At 43.7% G+C, this 19,486-nt stretch overlaps 1 protein-coding gene across 1 annotated transcript; it reads right to left on the bottom strand.

Moving 5' to 3' along the window:
* Positions 1-2,929: 2,929 nt before the first annotated feature.
* On the bottom strand, positions 2,930-8,305 carry LOC127299991 (uncharacterized). Its single transcript, XM_051330056.2, has 6 exons — positions 7,821-8,305; positions 7,412-7,489; positions 4,734-5,039; positions 4,514-4,651; positions 4,159-4,374; positions 2,930-3,517 (listed from the first exon to the last, which is right to left on the bottom strand). The coding sequence occupies exons 1-6, from the start codon at positions 8,217-8,219 to the stop codon at positions 3,140-3,142; spliced, it is 1,515 nt and encodes a 504-aa protein (XP_051186016.1). The 5' UTR covers positions 8,220-8,305; the 3' UTR covers positions 2,930-3,139.
* Between the last annotated feature and the right edge of the window lie 11,181 nt (positions 8,306-19,486).

Here is a 19,486-nt window from a genome sequence, read left to right as displayed (position 1 = left end):
GCTGAATTAATTGTAGTACATTGATAACATAGTATCTTTTGTGGCTGGTGACAACCAATTTGTGTCTCTTTGTTATTCAATTATTACTATCCTATGAACCTTTCTCTTTATATGGAAGGCTATCTAAATTGGTAGCAATGCTCTTAGCAATGGTGTGACCAAGGTGACCTTGGTTATTATTTTTAACAATGAGGCGGACTCGGTTATGAAGCCCTTAGCGTGAGACCCCTCTTGCTCCTTGCACGTCGACGCACTTCCATCGCTCGGGCGTGCGCATGACGCGCAAGGCAACAAACGGCACCGAAAGCATCCCCAACCACGTGTGAGGGTGCGGCACAAAAGGAAAACGTACGGCACCGAGAGCTCCCCATTACGTGTACGCCCGCGCACACATGAGGCAAACGAACGGCACCGGGGGCCATTCCCCTTTTTCATGCGAGAACGCACACGCATTACGCAAAGAAACGGCAACAGCTGTGGCCGCGACCACGTGTGAGTACGCACCTCGATGGGACAAAAGGGCGTCCTCCAACACTGGTGTGTATGTGGCACACAAGGCAAATGGGTTGTACTCCCGTCACGGGAGAGTGTGCGGCGGGTAGCGGACATGGATGACACCGAGGAGCACCGCCTCTTCATGCGGGTGCGTAGGGCAATCCGGCTACACCGAAAGCGCTCTCCATCGCGTGTGAGCATGCACCCACATGAGACAAAATGGGGCAGGGGTGGCACCATCTGTGCCAGTGTGCGGCCGCGTGAGGCGAACTCACGACACCGAGAGAAGCCCATCGGTGACTCAGCGTGATATTAACGCGCCGAAAGTTCGAGAGTAAACCCCTGAAGTGTGAGTGCACCGCCACATGACTTGGGCAAAATGATGGTACCAGGAGCGTCGCGCTGTAAGACGAAACTACGAACATCCGCCACATACTCCTTTTGCCATTTGATTTTTTATGCTTTTTCGTTTTGGATGGAAGCAACGGTGCGCAGAAACAGTGATCCCGTAGGACTATTCTCTAGCTTGGCATGGCAATAAGACGAAGGGTGCGTAGTGAACAGGGACAGTGTCCTAGTTATGCACAAACACATGTTAAGCTCCATCGTCCAAATGTCAGCCGTCGAAACTCGCGAAATTGGTACCCACCCACGGAGGCAGAAGCAAGTACGCCCGAACACCTGTCCACCAAGCAGGGCTGAGCATGCGGAAAACAGAGCAGCCAACTATGTAGGTTGCCTCCAGGGTAAAAACACATGCCACCGTCACCAATTATATAGGTCCATACATATTATGGTGTTGAGTTGTCCGTTCAAAGTTATGATATGTTTGCGCGACACGGTGCAAAACTGCAAAGTTGACAGTAAAGTGCAGTCATATCAGGGAAGCCAAATGCCCAAATCACAATAGAAACTCCACAAAAAACACGTTTATTCCGATTTAAAGGATTTTCAGAACACAAGATTAGAAAAGGCATAGAAATAAATTATCATGACATGTTGAGTCCTACATGAATTCATTTTTTTTTTGGTTGTGTTGCAGAAAACACAAGATTTTTTTTCTTGGAAGATTTATGATACAAACAAAGGAAATTTTACATGAGGTTGGACCTAATTTTCTATGAAATTGCATGCAAAGTAGACCAGAAAAAACAATATAGTTTCAAATCCTACAACCAAACAAGCTCTATAGGGAAAAATTCCTAAAGAAAGTAATCCTCCAAAAAAAATAGAAAATTCTTTTAAACCAAACGAGCCTGGAAGTTTTACAAAAGTCTACGTAAGTACAGTATATTAGTACTCCAGTTCATAATTAACAATATTCTTTTATTTAGGATCCATGGGAAAAATAAATTCAGCGGTGAACAAATTATTCGTTGCTGATTTGCCTTTTTCATATCACCCAATCGTTGATTCACTGCTAAAACTTTTTTTTTCGTGCCTCTCATATGAATATAAATTTTAACTTGAAATTTCAAGTGCCTATAAAACATGTCCGCATATGCTGTGGCACGCGTGCACACGGTTGTCCACGTTTTCTGCCGACTTCGTACTTCGCGAAAACGGCCCTGCACACCAATTTGGAGAATGCATCTTCTTTGTCAGGCCTCGCACAAATGCACAATGAATCGGTGGTGTACGATTGATCCCGGAAGCCGCCGTTTCTGATACCCAGCCAGGCTTTAAATCGTGTGGAAAATATGGATACAGTTACAAACATACAAGACAATGAGCTTGCTCGTTGCATTTTGGCCGACTGGGTCTAGTTGGCGCCATGAAAAGGAAAGAAAAAGTGGTCCGTTGTAATATTGACGTGTACGTAAACAATGCAGAGCAATATATACTTCAGGCAAACACTGCTCACTGCTGAACTTGTATTCAAAAAAAATGCAGGAAAAAATATATCACAAAAACATCAGCACCATGCAAGTCTTTATGCAAACAATTTTTTAAAATTTTGCATGCTATCTCAAAGAGAATAAAATTATGCAGGTAGCAGAAGCATCGGCGTAAACCATATGCCGTTGCTTCCGGCAAGAGGCAACCAGACCAGGGGATGTGTTTGGTTTGGTGGTTTACCATGATTCCCATCTGCTTTGCCTTTTGTTTGTTTAGAGTTAATCAAGAGTGAAACATTTTAGGTTGCCTGATTCCAAACCTTCCTCATCTACAATTCTTGCTTGCAAGTTACCTGAAATTCCAACTGTCAAAAGGCATGTCCTCACATTACAATTACATATATTTTTTGTTTGGTTGGCAAGATAACAGTTACCTATGATGATCCTACTAAACGAGATACAAATTAAGAAGGTGGGGAGTCAAACCTACAGGTTTTATGAAGATGGCCAGAAGGAGATCCGCATCTAGGTTTTGACTTTGACCACCTAAGTAAACAAAGTATTCTGCACGTTAGTCTACAGAAGCATCATGATCATATCACAACATCACCCGAAAATATAATTATAATCAACCAGGAGACAATTTGATTTAGAAATACATCTTCACACTATCTGGGTGAAGAGGCCAGAAGCAATGAACCTTTCTTTTCAGTCAAAAAAGCTACTCCTATACTTACTGTACATAATTACACTGTGATAGTTACATTAGTCCTTTTACCATCTGGCACTGTTTGCTCCGTTAACTCTCAGAATGTTCTGACATTACAAAGAGCAAGGCCTCCATATTCTATTCGATTCTTAAAGGCCACCATGTCTGTTAGTATGGTCTCACTCACTTTCTGGATAGCATAGTCATCAGCACAATAATTTGACCTCTCTTTACTTATTACTCCGCTAAAACTCCTTAGATATTGATGAACATCACAACTGTCAACAGCTTTCACTGGCTCATGAGTGAAAGAGAAACAAGAACTTCTGCTTCGTGGTGAGTCAAAGCAATCAAAATCATCACTAGAACTGTTTCTAGGGCCCAAACTGGGGGACTTGGCATGACTAAAGATAACACTGTCAGATACATCAGATCCAGTCATGCTCATTGAGCACTGGGTTTGGCCATCAGATTCCTGGGAGGAGAAAAAAGGCTGTGTTAACGTGCGATTAAGTGCATAAATGTTAGGCTACTAGAAATGGTTCAGAAAATTTTAAATTTTTATATCATGTGAATCCATAAAGACTTGGAGAATTTCAAACGTAGAGAATCCTAGGTATAAGGAGAGAGCTGCGAATCTATGACAAATACAGAGAAGGACAAAACTAACAGATTGTGGCGATATATGAAACTAAAGCATAGCGTTGTAGAGTTTTAAATATTACCACAAGTTGATGGTACAGTGGTTGGTTCTCATGGAAGCTCTAAGCTATAAGAATGAGCAGGTTCAGTATTGCACTTTTAGAGTTCTCTTTAAAGGCATCTTCAGAATTTGATTTCTTTCTCTCTATTTTTCCACATTTTATGAATGGATTCACAGATATTCTGTATCAACACCCAAGAATCAGATGATCGTACCAGTCAGCATATTGCCATCTGTAGACCATGGATGTGAGTAAGCAACACAGGAACAAAGATCTAAAACCTAACCTGGCATTACTTGACAGCCTTAATTTACCAAAAATCATTTTGAGCATATGTGAACATGTACAAACAGATAATCAATAGTCAAACTTGAAAAATAAGACTCCAGGTGAAGTCTATTGATTCGCTGACCTCATAATAACTGTGTCCATCAGCTGGGCTGGACCCCCCTTTCAGGAGAAATCTACTGTTGGTCTTTCGTGGGACAGTGCCAACTGAATTTTGATGAGGTTCCTCAAGTGAGGAGAAATCAGTGCTATCTAATGTTGAAATTGAAACACATTCCTCGAAGTAACTCATTGCCTCTTCAGCCAAATGCCTTGACACTCTCAGTCGCTCTATACTACTCTGAAACCACAATACAGAGATAAAGGCCAGTTAAGAAATAGAAAATAGTATGAATCACAAGTTTATGCATTATCAATTATCACCGCAATAGCACTAGTAAATGGAGTCATATAAAATGGAGGACTAGCAAGTGAATTACCTTTCTTTTTGGTCGCCTTTTATGTGTTTCAGACAAACTTGGAACAGTCACTATGCCCTTTAGCACTCGACTCAGTTCTTGTTCACGCTGCTCTTCAACAGCCAAATCTGCCCGTAGCTTTCGAGCACGTTCATGTGACTACAATCAAGTAGAAAAAGGTTATATTTGTTTACAGCATGGAACTGAAGACACGGCACAATATGCATAATATTTTCCTTACCTGTTTCAGTTTTGATGTGTATTCAGTGATGTCAGAAACCAGCTCAGGAGAGTCTGGATCAAACTCGAGAGGGATTTCCATTCCCTCCCATGGCAATTTGGTCACATTGTGCCTTTTGTCTGAAACTAGCTCCGTAGCATCTGGATCAAACTCCAGAGGAATTTCCACAACATCTCTCCTTTTGAATTCTGTTGCGTAATCACTAATCTCAGAGACAAATTCAGCAGAATCTGGATCGAACTCAGGAGGAATTTCCAGAACTTGTTCCACTGGGGCAGTTGGATGTCTCCTTCCTGACATGGTGGCCTATTGATGAAACAGTAACTTTAGCGCAATGAACAGCTTAGAAGAAGTCTATAAATAAACTCCTTGCTCTATTTTTCTTCTTGCTTTTCATACTATGAGTCCCTTTTGAGACTTAGTTCTCTTATAGGTAAGCAATGTCTTACTCCACAAAATGCATGATCATGTTTTCAAGATAATGAACTAATTTTCCCTATAAAACGTTGCCGATTTTTTCATTCTCTGACGCTCAAGACAGTGAATCAGTACCTCGCACTGTGTACTCTGGTAGAGTAAGACACAACATGGTAACAAACCGGCATAGTTCAGCCAATATATAAAGTTTGGGACCAAGGCAAACATATATGTCATGTACAAAATGGTCTAATCAAAGGTCTACAACCGAAGGAGCAGCTTAGAGCATCTCTAACAGAGCCCATAAAAGGCCTAAAACCGAAAAATAACCACTAATTTACGGCTTCGGGCCAAAAACGGCGCAGATCAGTCACCGAGCCAAAACCGAAAAAAAGTTTTCAGGCTGAGACCGAAAACCCAATTCGGCCTGTATTTGTAGGGGTCGAACCAGCGAACCGAACATGGATTCATGTCTAGGGCACGCTGAATTTTCACCTCACGCAACCGCTCAGTCTCTCCCTCCCGCGCGCCGCCAGCACACTCCGCTGCCGCCACCGCCGCACCGCATGATTCAGCGGAGCCCGGCGAAGCGGAGCTAGCGTAGGTTGCCCCGCATCCCGCCCGCGGTTCCTCGCACAGCTCCGGTCCTGCGGCCGCTGCGCCGGCTGAATCGAGGATGAGCTCGGCCGACAAGATCAATGACGTCGATCTGTCCGATTCGTCGAGCTCGGACAATTCCGACCTCGACGAGCTGCTCCACGACGACGACTTGGAGGCCACCATCCTCCTTCTCTCTGTCAAGGAACTGGAGGACCACGCGAAGCTGCTGAATCGGAGGCGCGCCTCGGTGATTGGCTGGAACCACATCCACCGGAATTGCCTCCTCGGCCATGAGCAACTGATGGATGACTACTTCGCCGAGGTACCTACCTATCCGTCGCATCTATTCCGTAGGAGGTATCGGATGCGCCGTAGTTTGTTCATCACAATCGTGAAAGCCTGCGAAGCAAACTCAAATTACTTCAAGCAACGTAGGTATGCTCGCATGATTATCAAGTTGTTTGGGCCAACATGTCTTCGAGCTCCCAATGAGGATGACACAAAAAGATTGATGGAGATAAATGAGAAAAGAGGTTGGCCTGGAATGCTTGGTACCGTTGATTGTATGAATTGGACATGGAAGAATTGTCCCAAGGCATGGCACCGATAGTACTGTGGGAAGAGCAAAGATGCTACCATTGTACTTGAGGCCGTCGCATCACAAGATTTGTGGATTTGGCATTGTTTTTTTGGTTTGCCGGGAACACTCAATGACATTAACGTGCTGCAAATATCCCCTTTATTTGTGAAACTAGCAAATGGGGAAGCACCCACTTGCAATTGCAAAGTTATGAATAATGAATATACAATGGGATAATATCTAGCCGATGGCATCTATCCGGACTAGGCAACTTTTGTGAAGTCTCTGAAGGATCCCGGAGATAAGATAGAAGCTGAGTTTGCCAAGGCTCAAGAAGCTGCTCGCAAGGACATTGAGAGAGCTTTCGTGTTTTGCAAGCAAGGTTTGCCATTATTTGGGGTCTAGCTCGGTTTTGGGAAGAAAAATCCCGTGTGAACATCATGACATGTTGTGTGATTCTTCACAACATGATCATCGAGGATGAGAGAGGGTTAAGCTTGCCCTGCTTCTATGACAACGTTGGCACCCAAGTGCAACCCCACCGGAATCCCGATCGCATTGAAGCTTTCCTTGAAACGCATCGGCAGATTGAGAATGCCACTACCCATGCCCAGCTTGTTTATGATCTCAAAATGCACCACTGGCAGCGACATGGCCGTCGCCAATGATCCTACCATTCCATTCATTTATGTGTGAGATGAGTCATTGTTGAGACATTTGCTCATTTATTTTATTATTTGAAAACTGTTGTAATTTGGTTGAGACATTTGTTTATCTGCTGTAATAATTTGGATGATTATTGCGTTCTAAAAACTATTATTTAATTAATTATGATCGATTGTTGTATGTTTGTGTTTATACCGTGTTGCATATGAATTCGATAAAAAACCCTAGTTTTACGGGTTCGGATGGTACTGGCGCAGAACAGAGCCCGTAAACCAAAACTGTAAAACAGAATACGGGCTATGTTCTGCGACAGCCATTTTCCGACCCGTAAACACGAGTTTGGTGAACTGAACTCGGTGTTTTCAGTTCGCGTGTTTACGAGCTCTGTTAGAGATGCTCTTACAGTAACACATACCTGCAGTGAACCTGGAACTGAATTATGACTCCTCCAAGACTGCATTTCGCTGGATACATCCCTGGTCTCGACATCAGTCTGTTGAATTTAACAAGCAGAATCTTTGGTAAGTTTTCCTCTCCTAACATGATTCGCCAAGTTAACACAGCATAATGTTTCGTAGACCCTTCCGGATAGATAGTACAGCAATCTGAATAAAAAGTTATCACTCGATTCATTGTCTGATGGGGAACACACAGCCCCTGGTCCTGGTAGAGCAGAAGTGGAAAGTACTACTCCAATTTTATTTTAACTTGCTTGCATGTACTACTGTATTACTGTATTAGTATAAGATAAGAGGTGCAGAATTATCGAATGAAAGTAAAGCTGTAATGATGAAATCCCCAGCTCAGAGCACGAAGTTGCCAACCTCGGAGCTCCGGAACGGTTCGGCCGCCGACCGGGCCCGCGAAGCCCTGCCACCGCAACCGCCATCAGTCTCAGCCGAGGCGGCAGCGCGCCGACGCTGTGGCGGCGCGACGGACACCGAGCGCGCCCTCCCCGCGCCGCGACCCTTGCTCTCCTTCCTCCCTCTCTCCTCAGCGGGCCCCGGGGGCGGAGGCGGAGGCGGAGGGGAGGCCCCGGTCCCGCGGTCGAAGAGCGGGTTGGTGCGGGTGGTGCCGGCGAAGTCGGTGAGGACCCGGTCGCTGCGGGGCGCGGGGGTGACGCTGCGGGAGCGGCGGGGGCAGTGGGGCTGCGGTGGCGCGGGGCGGTCGGCGGCGCCGTGGAGGGTGCGGCGGGTGGTGGATTTGAACGCCGACGACGCCATCCTCGCTTAGCTTGGTGCGGAGGAGACGAAGCTGGGAGGGAAACGTGGGGGCCGACCAGACGAGCGAGGGAGGGAGGCGGAAAACGCCCAAGTTTTCGCCTCGTGGAATGCGCGTGGTGGGCGGGTTTACCTTAGCTGGCCACCACTTTTTTTTACTAATTTGCTGCACAAAACACTTTTTTTTTTTTTTGACAATTGGAACAAAACACTTTGTAGCTACTCAAATTGCTGCACTTGGGATGCTGCTAAAAATTTAAGTATAAAGGAGGATACTATCTTCAGGATAGCCATCAGGCAAACAAAGGGTATCGCGATCGGCATCTCTGTCACTCATACATGGACATTTGGGGCGGTCCAAAAGAAAGCCTAACGTTTAAAGGGAGTCTCCACATCGCAATCTCTTTACTTTATTTTTGTCCTGCTTTATTTTATTTACTACTTTGTTTGCTGCACTAAATTAAAATACAAAAAAAATAGTTGCTAGTTTTACTTTATTTGCTATCTTGTTTGCTATATCAAAAACACAAAAAAAATAGTTACTTGCATTTGCTTTACTTATTTCAACATATTTCCTTTTAATTTTACTGTAAAAGATATACCTGTGGGACAAGGGTCTATAATTGGGAGAAATAATATAGAAGAATTTTTCAATCATGTTAGTACCGTTGAAGATTTTGAAGATAGACACTTGGTAGAACTTGCTCCTACTTATGAAATTGCTGCTGCTTCTTTAGTTCGCATGTTGGAAACTAAATTTGTTAATCCCAATCCTATAATCCAACACATGTTTCCTACACTCGGTGATATGGAAGAAGGGGAAAAGAAAGATTTTGTTTTACAAACCCTTCTTAAAGAATTTGGTGGTGTAGCGAGAGGGGCTAGAAAGGTCTTTATTAAATATAAGATGCTTGGTTCTTATACCAATTTTGTTAGTATCCTTAAAAAGATGGATATGGAGAGAGTAAGGTACACTAATAATATTAATGATGGTGGGGAGATTAAGACAACAATACCTTGTAAGCTCCTAAGAATGAGTGACGCTCTAGAAAGTAACTATGGTTGGCTTGTACCTGAAAATTTGTTTGACGAGGATAGCAAACCTAAGAATAATGAAAAGGGAGCCTCTGAAACTCACATAGAAAATATAAAATGCATAGTTGAGAAAACTCCACACCCCGCTGTAGATGCACCATTTCTTGATAACACTTGATATACACTTTCTGCGCCTAGCTGAAAGGCGTTAAAGAAAAGCGCTTATGGGAGACAACCCATGTTTTTTTTACTACAGTACCTTTATTTTTATATTTGTCTCTTGGAAGTTGTTTACTACTGTAGTAACCTCTCCTTATCTTAGTTTTGTGCATTGTTGTGCCAAGTAAAGTCGTTGATAGTAAGGTTCATACTAGATTTGGATTACTGCGCAGAAACAGATTTCTTTGCTGTCACGAATCTGGGCCAAATTCTCTGTAGGTAACTCAGAAAATTATGCTAATTTACGTGAGTGATCCTCAGATATGTACGCAACTTTCATTCAATTTGAGCATTTTCATTTGAGCAAGTCTGGTGCCTCAATAAAATTCGTCTTTACGAACTGTTCTGTTTTGACAGATTCTGCCTTTTATTTCGCATTGCCTGTTTTGATATGCTTGATGGATTTTTCGATTCCATTGACTTTAAGTAGCTTTGTGCAATGTCCAGAAGTGTTAAAAATGATCATGTCACCTCTGAACATGTAAATTTTGATTGTGCACTAACCCTCTAATGAGTTGTTTTGAGTTTGGTGTGGAGGAAGTTTTCAAGGATCAAGAGAGGGAGATGATACAACATGATCAAGGAGAGTGAAAGCTCTAAGCTTGGGGATGCCCCGGTGGTTCACCCCTGCATATATCAAGAAGACTCAAGCGTCTAAGCTTGGGGATGCCCAAGGCATCCCCTTCTTCATCGACAACATTATCAGGTTCCTCCCCTGAAACTATATTTTTATTCCATCACATCTTATGTGCTTTGCTTGGAGCGTCGGTTTGTTTTTATTTTTTTTGTTTGAATAAAATGGATCATAACATTCATTGTGTGGGAGAGAGACACGCTCCGCTGTTGCATATGGACAAATATGTCCTTAGGCTTTACTCATAATATTCATGGCGAAGTTTCTTCTTCGTTAAATTGTTATATGGTTGGAATTAGAAAATGATACATGTAGTAATTGCTATAATGTCTTGGATAATGTGATACTTGGCAATTGTTGTGCTCATGTTTAAGATCTTGCATCATATACTTTGCACCCATTAATGAAGAAATACATAGAGCATGCTAAAATTTGGTTTGCATATTTGGTCTCTCTAAAAGTCTAGATAATTTCTAGTATTGAGTTTGAACAACAAGGAAGACGGTGTAGAGTCTTATAATGTTTACAATATGTCTTTTATGTGAGTTTTGCTGCACCGCTTCATCCTTGTGTTTGTTTCAAATAAGCCTTGCTAGCCTAAACCTTGTATCGAGAGTGAATACTTCTCATGCATCCAAATCCTTGAGCCAACCACTATGCCATTTGTATCCACCATACCTACCTACTACATGGTATTTCTCCGTCATTCCAAAGTAAATTGCTTGAGTGCTACCTTTAAATTTCTATCCTCTACCTTTGCAATATATAGCTCATGGGACAAATAGCCTAAAAACTATTGTGGTATTGAATATGCACTTATGCACTTTATCTCTTATTAAGTTGCTTGTTGTGCGATAACCATGTTCCTGGGGACGCCATCAACTACTCTTTGTTGAATATCATGTGAGTTGCTATGCATGTTCGTCTTGTCTGAAGTAAGGGAGATTTACCACCAAAATGGTTAGAGCATTGCATATTGTTAGAGAAGAACATTGGGCCGCTAACTAAAGCCATGATCCATGGTGGAAGTTTCAGTTTTGGACAAATATCCTCAATCTCATATGAGAAAATTAATTGTTGCTACATGCTTATGCATAAAAGAGGAGTCCATTATCTGTTGTCTATGTTGTCCCGGTATGGATGTCTAAGTTGAGAATAATCAATAGCGAGAAATCCGATGCGAGCTTTCTCCTTAGACCTTTGTACAGGCGGCATAGAGGTACCCCTTTGTGACACTTGGTTAAAACATGTGCATTGCGATAATCCAGGTAATCCGAGCTAATTAGGACAAGGTGCGGGCACTATTAGTATACTATGCATGAGGCTTGCAACTTGTAAGATATAATTTACATAACACATATGCTTTATTACTACCGTTGACAAAATTGTTTCTTGTTTTCAAAATCAAAGCTCTAGCACAAATATAGCAATCGATGCTTTCCTCTTTGAAGGATCATTCTTTTACTTTTATTGTTGAGTCAGTTCACCTATCTCTCTCCACCTCATGAAGGAAACACTTGTGTGAACTGTGCATTGATTCCTACATATTTGCATATTGCACTTGTTATATTACTTTACATTGACAATATCCATGAGATATACATGTTATAAGTTGAAAGCAACCGCTGAAACTTAATCTTCCTTTGTGTTGCTTCAATACCTCTACTTTGAATTATTGCTTTATGAGTTAACTCTTATGCAAGACTTATTGATGTTTGTCTTGAAGTACTATTCATAAAAAGTCTTTGCTATATGATTCATTTGTTTACTCATGTCATTTACATTGTTTGGATCACTGCATTCATTACATATGCTTACAATAGTATGATCAAGGTTATGATGGCATGTCACTCCAGAAATTATCTTTGTTATCGTTTACCTGCTTGGGACGAGCAGAAACTAAGTTTGGGGATGCTGATACGTCTCCGACGTATCGATAATTTCTTATGTTCCATGCCACATTATTGATGATATATACATGTTTTATGCATACTTTATGTCATATTTATGCATTTTCTGGAACTAACCTATTAACGAGATGCCGAAGAGCCAGTTGCTGTTTTCTGCTGTTTTTTGTTTCAGAAATCCTAGTAAGGAAATATTCTCGGAATTGGACGAAATCAACGCCCAGGGGCCTATTTTCACACGAAGCTTCCAGATGACCGGAGAGCTAACGAAGTGGGGCCACGAGGTGGCCAGATGATAGGGCGGCGCGGCCCAAGCCCTGGCCACGCCACCCTATCGTGTGGGCCCCTCGTGACGCCCCTTGACCTGCCCTTCCGCCTACAAATAGCCTTCGTCGCGAAACCCCCAGTACCGAGAGCCACGATACGGAAAACCTTCCAGAGACGCCGCCGCCGCCAATCCCATCTCGGGGGATTCAGGAGATCGCCTCCGGCACCCTGCCGGAGAGGGGATTCATCTCCCGGAGGACTCTACACCGCCATGGTCGCCTCCGGAGTGATGAGTGAGTAGTCTACCCCTGGACTATGGGTCCATAGCAGTAGCTAGATGGTTGTCTTCTCCTTATGTGATTCATTGTCGGATCTTGTGAGCTGCCAAACATGATCAAGATCATCTATCTGTAATGCTATATGTTGTGTTTGTTGGGATCCGATGAATAGAGAATACTATGTTATGTTGATTATCAATTTATATCTATGTGTTGTTTATGATCTTGCATGCTCTCCGATATTAGTAGAGGCTCTGGCCAAGTTGATGCTAGTAACTCCAAGAGGGAGTATTTATGCTCGATAGTGGGTTCATGTCTCCGTGAATCTGGGGGAGTGAGAGAAACCTCTAAGATTATGGATGTGATGTTGCCACTAGGGATAAAACATTGATGCTATGTCCGAGGATGTAGTTATTGATTACATTACGCACCATACTTAATGCAATTGTCTGTTGTTAGCAACTTAATACTGGAAGGGTTTCGGATGATAACCTGAAGGTGGACTTTTTAGGCATAGATGCATGCTGGATAGCGGTCTATGTACTTTGTTGTAATGCCCAATTAAATCTCACAATACTCATCATATCATGTATGTGCATGGTCATGCCCTCTCTATTTGTCAATTGCCCAACTGTAATTTGTTCACCCAACATGCTATTTATCTTATGGGAGAGACACCTCTAGTGAACTGTGGACCCCGGTCCTATTCTTTACATCGAATACAATCTACTGCAATACTCGTTCGACTGTTTTCTGCAAACAATCATCATCCACACTATACATCTAATCCTTTGTTACAGCAAGCCGGTGAGATTGACAACCTCACTGTTTCGTTGGGGCAAAGTACTTTGGTTGTGTTGTGCAGGTTCCACGTTGGCGCCAGAATCCCTGGTGTTGCGCCGCACTACATCTCGCCGCCATCAACCTTGAACGTGCTTCTTGGCTCCTACTGGTTCGATAAACCTTGATTTCATACTGAGGGAAAACTTGCCGCTGTAAGCATCACACCTTCCTCTTGGGGTTCCCAACGGACGCGTGCTGTACGCGTATCAGCTATATATTGCAAAGGTAGAGGATAGAAATTTAAAGGTAGCACTCAAGCAATTTACTTTGAAATGGCGGAGAAATACCATGTAGTAGGTAGGTATGGTGGACACAAATGGCATAGTGTTTGGCTCAAGGATTTTGGATGCATGAGAAGTATTCCCTCTCGATACAAGGCTTAGGCTAGCAAGGTTATTTGAAACAAACACAAGGATGAAGCGGTGCAGCAAGACTCACATAAAAGACATATTGTAAACATTATAAGACTCTACACCGTCTTCCTTGTTGTTCAAACTCTTTACTAGAAATTATCTAGACCTTAGAGAGACCAATTATGCAAACCAAATTTTAGCAAGCTCTATGTATTTCTTCATTAATAGGTGCAAAGTATATGATGCAAGAGCTTAAACATGAGCACAACAATTGCCAAGTATCAAGTTATTCAAGACATCATACCAATTACCACATGTAGCATTTTCTGTTTCCAACCATACAACAATTAACGAAGCAGTTTCAACCTTCGCCATGAAAATTAAAAGCTAAGAACACATGTGGTCATATGAACCAGCGGAGCGTGTCTCTCTCCCACACAAGCATTTATTCAAACAAAAACAAAAATGAAAACAAACAGACGCTCCAAGTAAAATACATAAGATGTGACCGAATAAAAATATAGTTTCAAGGGAGGAACCTGATAATTTGTCGATGAAGAAGGGGATGCCTTGGGCATCCCCAAGCTTAGATGCTTGAGTCTTCTTGAAATATGCAGGGATGAACCACCGGGGCATCCCCAAGCTTAGACTTTTCACTCTTCTTGATCGTAGTATATCATCCTCCTCTCTTGACCCTTGAAAACTTCCTTCACACCAAACTCGAAACAACTCATTAGAGGGTTAGTGCATAATCAAAAACTCACATGTTCAGAGGTGAAACAATCATTCTTAACACTTCTGGACATTGCTCAAAGCTACTGGAAGTTAATGGAACAAAGAAATCCATCCCACATAGCAAAAGAGGCAATGCGAAATAAAAGGCAGAATCTGTCAAAACAGAATAGTCCGTAAAGACGAATTATATTGAGGCAACAGACTTGCTCAAATGAAAATTCTCAAATTTAATGAAAGTTGCGTACATATCTGAGGATCACTCACGTAAATTGGCATAATTTTCTGAGTTACCTACAGAGAATTAGGCCCAGATTCGTGACAGCAAGAAATCTGTTTCTGTGGAGTAATCCAAATCTAGTATCAACCTTACTATCAAAGACTTTACTTGGCACAACAATGCAATAAAATAAAGATAAGGAGAGGTTGCTACAGTAGTAACAACTTCCAAGACACAAAATTAAAACAAAATTTCTGTAGCAAAATAAACACATGGGTTATCTCCCAAGAAGTTCTTTCTTTATAGCCATTAAGATGGGCTCAGCAGTTTTAATGATGCACTCGCAAGAAATAGTATTTGAAGCAAAAGAGAGCATCAAGAGGCAAATTCAAAACAAATTTAAGCCTAACATGCTTCCTATGAAAAGGAATCTTGTAAATAAACAAGTTCATGAAGCATAATGCAACAAGCATAGAAAGATAAAACAAGTGCAGTTTCAAAAATTTCAGCACATAGAGAGGTGTTTTAGTAACATGAAAATTTCTACAACCATATTTTCCTCTCTCATAATAACTTTCAGTAGTATCATGAGCAAACTCAACAATATAACTATCACATAAAGCATTCTTATCATGAGTCTCATGCATAAAATTATTACTCTCCACATAAGCATAATCAATTTTATTAGTTGTAGTGGGAGCAAATTCAACAAAGTAGCTATCATTATTATTCTCATCATCAAATATAGGAGGCATATTGTAATCATAATCAAATTTATCCTCCATAACAGGTGGTACCAAAAGGCTACTATCATTATAATCATCATAAATAGGAGGTAAAGTATCATCAAAGTAAATTTCCTCCTCAATGCTTGGGAGACTAAAAAGATCATGCTCATCAAAACCAGCTTCCCCAAGCTTAGAATTTTCCATAGCATTAGCAACAATAGTGTTCAAAGCATTCATATTAATAATATTCCCATTAGCATGCATATAAAGTTCCATGGGTTTTTAAATTCTCTCTTCAAACACATCATGTCCTAATTCAAGATAAAGTTCATAAAGATCTCTTATATTTTTGTTGTTTTCCATTATGCCTAACTAGTGTAAACAAGAAACAAAAAGATGCAATTGCAGGATCTAAAGGAAATAGCTTTGAGTACTTACAACGACGCCGGAAAATAGCTTAGTAGCCGAGATCCGGAGTGTGAGTACCTTTTACCTTTCCTCCCCGGCAACGGCGCCAGAAAAGTGCTTGATGTCTATGGGTGCTTCTATTCTTGTAGACAGTGTTGGGCCTCCAAGAGCAGAGGTTTGTAGAACAGCAGCAAGTTTCCCTTAAGTGGATCACCCAAGGTTTATCGAACTCAGGGAGGAAGAGGTCAAAGATATCCCTCTCATGCAACCCTGCAACCACAAAGCAAGAAGTCTCTTGTGTCCCCAACACACCTAATAGGTGCACTAGTTCGGCGAAGAGATAGTGAAATACAGGTGCTATGAATAAGTATGAGCAGTAGTAACGGCGCCAGAAAAGTGCTTTGTTGCCCAGGACTGGCGTGTGGTTGATGGTGGTAATATTGCGGACAGTACAGATGCAGTAGAACAGTAAACAAGCAGCGATAGCAGTATTTAGGAACAAGGCCTAGGGATCATACTTTCACTAGTGGACACTCTCAACATTGATCACATAACAAAATAACTAGATAGATGCTAGACTCTACACTCTCTTGTTGGATGATGAACACCACTAACTGTGTAGGATTACACGAACCCTCAATGCCGGAGTTAACAAGCTCCACAATATTCGATGTTCATATTTAAATAACCTTAGAGTGCACGACAGATCAACACAACTAAACCAAGTACTAACATAGCATGCACACTGTCACCTTCACGCTACGAAAGGAGGAATAAATCACATCAATACTATCATAGCAATAGTTAACTTCATAATCTACAAGAGATCACAATCATAACCTACGCCAAGTACTACACGATGCACACACTGTCACCATTACACCGTGCAGGAGGAATAGGCTACTTTAATAACATCACTAGAGTAGCACACAGATAAATTGTGATACAAAACACATTGCAATCATAAAGAGATATAAATAAGCACTTCACTATGCCATTCATAACAGTGAATAAGTATTCTATGAAATATAGCCTAAGAGACCCACACGGTGCACACACAGTCACCTTTACACACGTGGGACAAGGAGTCTCCGGAGATCACATAAGTAAAATCCACTTGACTAGCATAATGACATCTAGATTACAAGCATCATCATATGAATCTCAATCATGTAAGGCAACTCATGAGATTATTGTATTGAAGTACATAGGGAGAGAGATTAACCACATAGCTACCGGTACATCCCTTAGCCTCGATGGAGAACTACTCCCTCCTCATGGGAGACAGTAGCGGTGATGAAGATGGCGGTGGTGTCGATGGAGATGCCTTCCGGGGGCACTTCCCCGTCCCGGCGGCGTGCCGGAACAGAGACTTCTGTCCCCCAGATCTTGGCTTCGCGATGGCGGCGGCTCTGGAAGGTTTCTCGTACCGTGGCTTTTCCGTATCGATGTTTTAGGTCAGGGACTTCTTATAGGTGAAGAGGCGGCGTCAGAAGGGGTCTGGGGCCACCAGACACTAGGGCGGCGCACCCCCCCTGGGTCGCGCCGCCACCATGTGTGGGCCCCCTGTGGCCTGTTGGGGGGATGACCCCCGGTATGCCAAAGGCATGCCAAACCGGATGGTTTGAGCCATCAAGATACCGGTTTAATATTCTTACCGGAGCACAAAGATAAGAATTTGGCTAAGTGAAGCTAAGCCGGTATCCCCAAGAGGGGTATACCGGAACCGGATAACAAAGATACCGGAAAGACGGGCCTGTCGGCAGGACTGGTCAAATATTCTCTTCAGAGCTAGAAGACAAGGATGAGCTAAGCAAAGCAGCTTTAATCGAAGCCCTGGCGCCAAAGAGAGGGGTGACGCTGAAAGAAGCCGGAGGACGTCAGCGTCCCTGATTAAAGAAGACCCCGGCGTCATCCATGATTAAAGTAGCTTTGTAAAGTAGTTTGTCCAGTCAAAGATGCCATTAGGGTTTCTTGCTCTGTAAGCCACCCTCTCCCCTATATAAGGAGAGGGGGCACAGCCTCTTACGGGCGCGGGTTGACAGAAGAGATTAGACGATAGACCTTGTATCCAAGAACATGTAACCATGTTGAGATCAATGAAGCTAGCGATCTAGTAAAGAGTTCTTCCTCTTGTCTCTCTTCTTGCATACTGGCCTTTGGCTGAGTTCTTGAGGAAAGCATCCGGAAGTTCATCCCATCTAGTCGCAAACCCTCCCCCGAATCCTCTAGCGCCCATTCGGCCCCAATTTAAGCCATCCCATGGCATGTGCTCGTTCGCCATGACGACAGTTGGCGCCCACCGTGGGGCGTGAAGTGGCGCTTGCTGGAGTTCACATTCGGGCGGGCATCCTCGACGTCGCCGGCCAGCGTACGGTCTCCGCGTTGGTGCAGCGCATCTACGCCATGGACTTCATCAACGACAACGCGGGCTGCTTCGCCAACGGCGGCATCTTCCCCAAGAACGGCCGCATCATCGAGTTCGGCAGCCACCGCATCTACTTCGGCACAGGAACTTCCTGTGCGCCAGTGCCTCTCGCCGGTGCTGGTGGCGCCGGATCCGCCAAGGTGGCTACATGCTGGCCGCGCTCCAGGCAGCGTGGAGGTGATGATGGCAGGCGCGGTCGACGCCGGCAAAGAAGCTGCGGAAGAGGGCGTTGGGCGTGCGGTTTCGACCCGTGCGGCCAAGCCACCGCTGGAACGAGGTGCAGGCGCAGCGGGAGCATCATCCGCGCCACCGGAAACTCCGCTCCAAGCGGCGATGAACGTCCTCGCCACCCCCATCGCGCAGAACATCGACCCGGCAGCGGCTCAGGCGGAGCTGGAGGCGCAGCGCCAGAAGATGCTCGAGAGCGGCAAGGACATCGCCAGGGCGCAGCGCAAGCTGAACCTAACCCTACGTGAGTATAACGCTGCCCATGGCTTTGCTTCTGTTAGCGCTCATGCTGCTAGGCTACCGGAAAACCGGCTTAAGGCTCGCAATCTAGATCAGGATCTGCGCAAAGAAATTGCTGCCGGCAAAAGCACATCTGCATCTGTGAGCATCGTAGAGAAACCAAAGTACAGTAGCCCGGATAAAACGATAAAAGCTGCTAAAGCTGCTGTAGCGCTGTGTGACTCGCTTTCTGGGGACGCTGATACGTCCAAAACGTATCTACTTTCCCGAACACTTTTGCTATTGTTTTGCCTCTAATTTGTGTATTTTGGATGCAACTAACACGGACTAACGCTGTTTTCAGCAGAACTGCTCTGGTGTCTCGTTTTTGTGCAGAAATCCAACTTTCGGGAAAATCCTCGGAATTTATGCAGAAGGCCCTATTTTCCCAGAATAATGACGGAGCCAGAAGGACAATTAAGGTGGAGGCCCGAGGGCCCCACACCATAGGGCGGCGCGGCCCAGGGGGGCCCGCGCGGCCCTGTGGTGTGGCCCCCTCGGCCGGCCTCCGACGCCCTCCTTCGGACTACTTATCGGCCTCGACCTAAAAATGCACAGGGAGAAGTCGAAGTCGCCAGAAACCCTCCAGAACGCCGCCACATCGCGAAACTCCATCGCGGGAGCCAGAAGTCTCCGTTCTGGCACTCCGCCGGGACGGGGAATTGGAGGAGATCATCGCCGCCATCACCGCCAACGCCTCTACATCAACCA

This window comes from Lolium perenne, chromosome 5, assembly GCF_019359855.2.
Source record: "Lolium perenne isolate Kyuss_39 chromosome 5, Kyuss_2.0, whole genome shotgun sequence".
NCBI classification, from domain to species: domain Eukaryota; kingdom Viridiplantae; phylum Streptophyta; class Magnoliopsida; order Poales; family Poaceae; genus Lolium; species Lolium perenne.
Note: the sequence above shows the minus strand (reverse complement) of the source record. Positions and strands in the feature narration are given on the sequence as shown.

Excerpts from the sequence above, each read along its gene's own strand:
- LOC127299991 (XM_051330056.2), bottom strand. The coding sequence starts at position 8,219 with ATGGCGTCGTCGGCGTTCAAATCCACCACCCGCCGCACCCTCCACGGC. Across the intron at positions 4,375-4,513 it reads AAAGGCGACCAAAAAGAAAG|AGTAGTATAGAGCGACTGAG; the intron begins GTAATTCACTTG and ends TTGTGGTTTCAG. Across the intron at positions 3,518-4,158 it reads ATGGACACAGTTATTATGAG|GAATCTGATGGCCAAACCCA; the intron begins GTCAGCGAATCA and ends TTCTCCTCCCAG.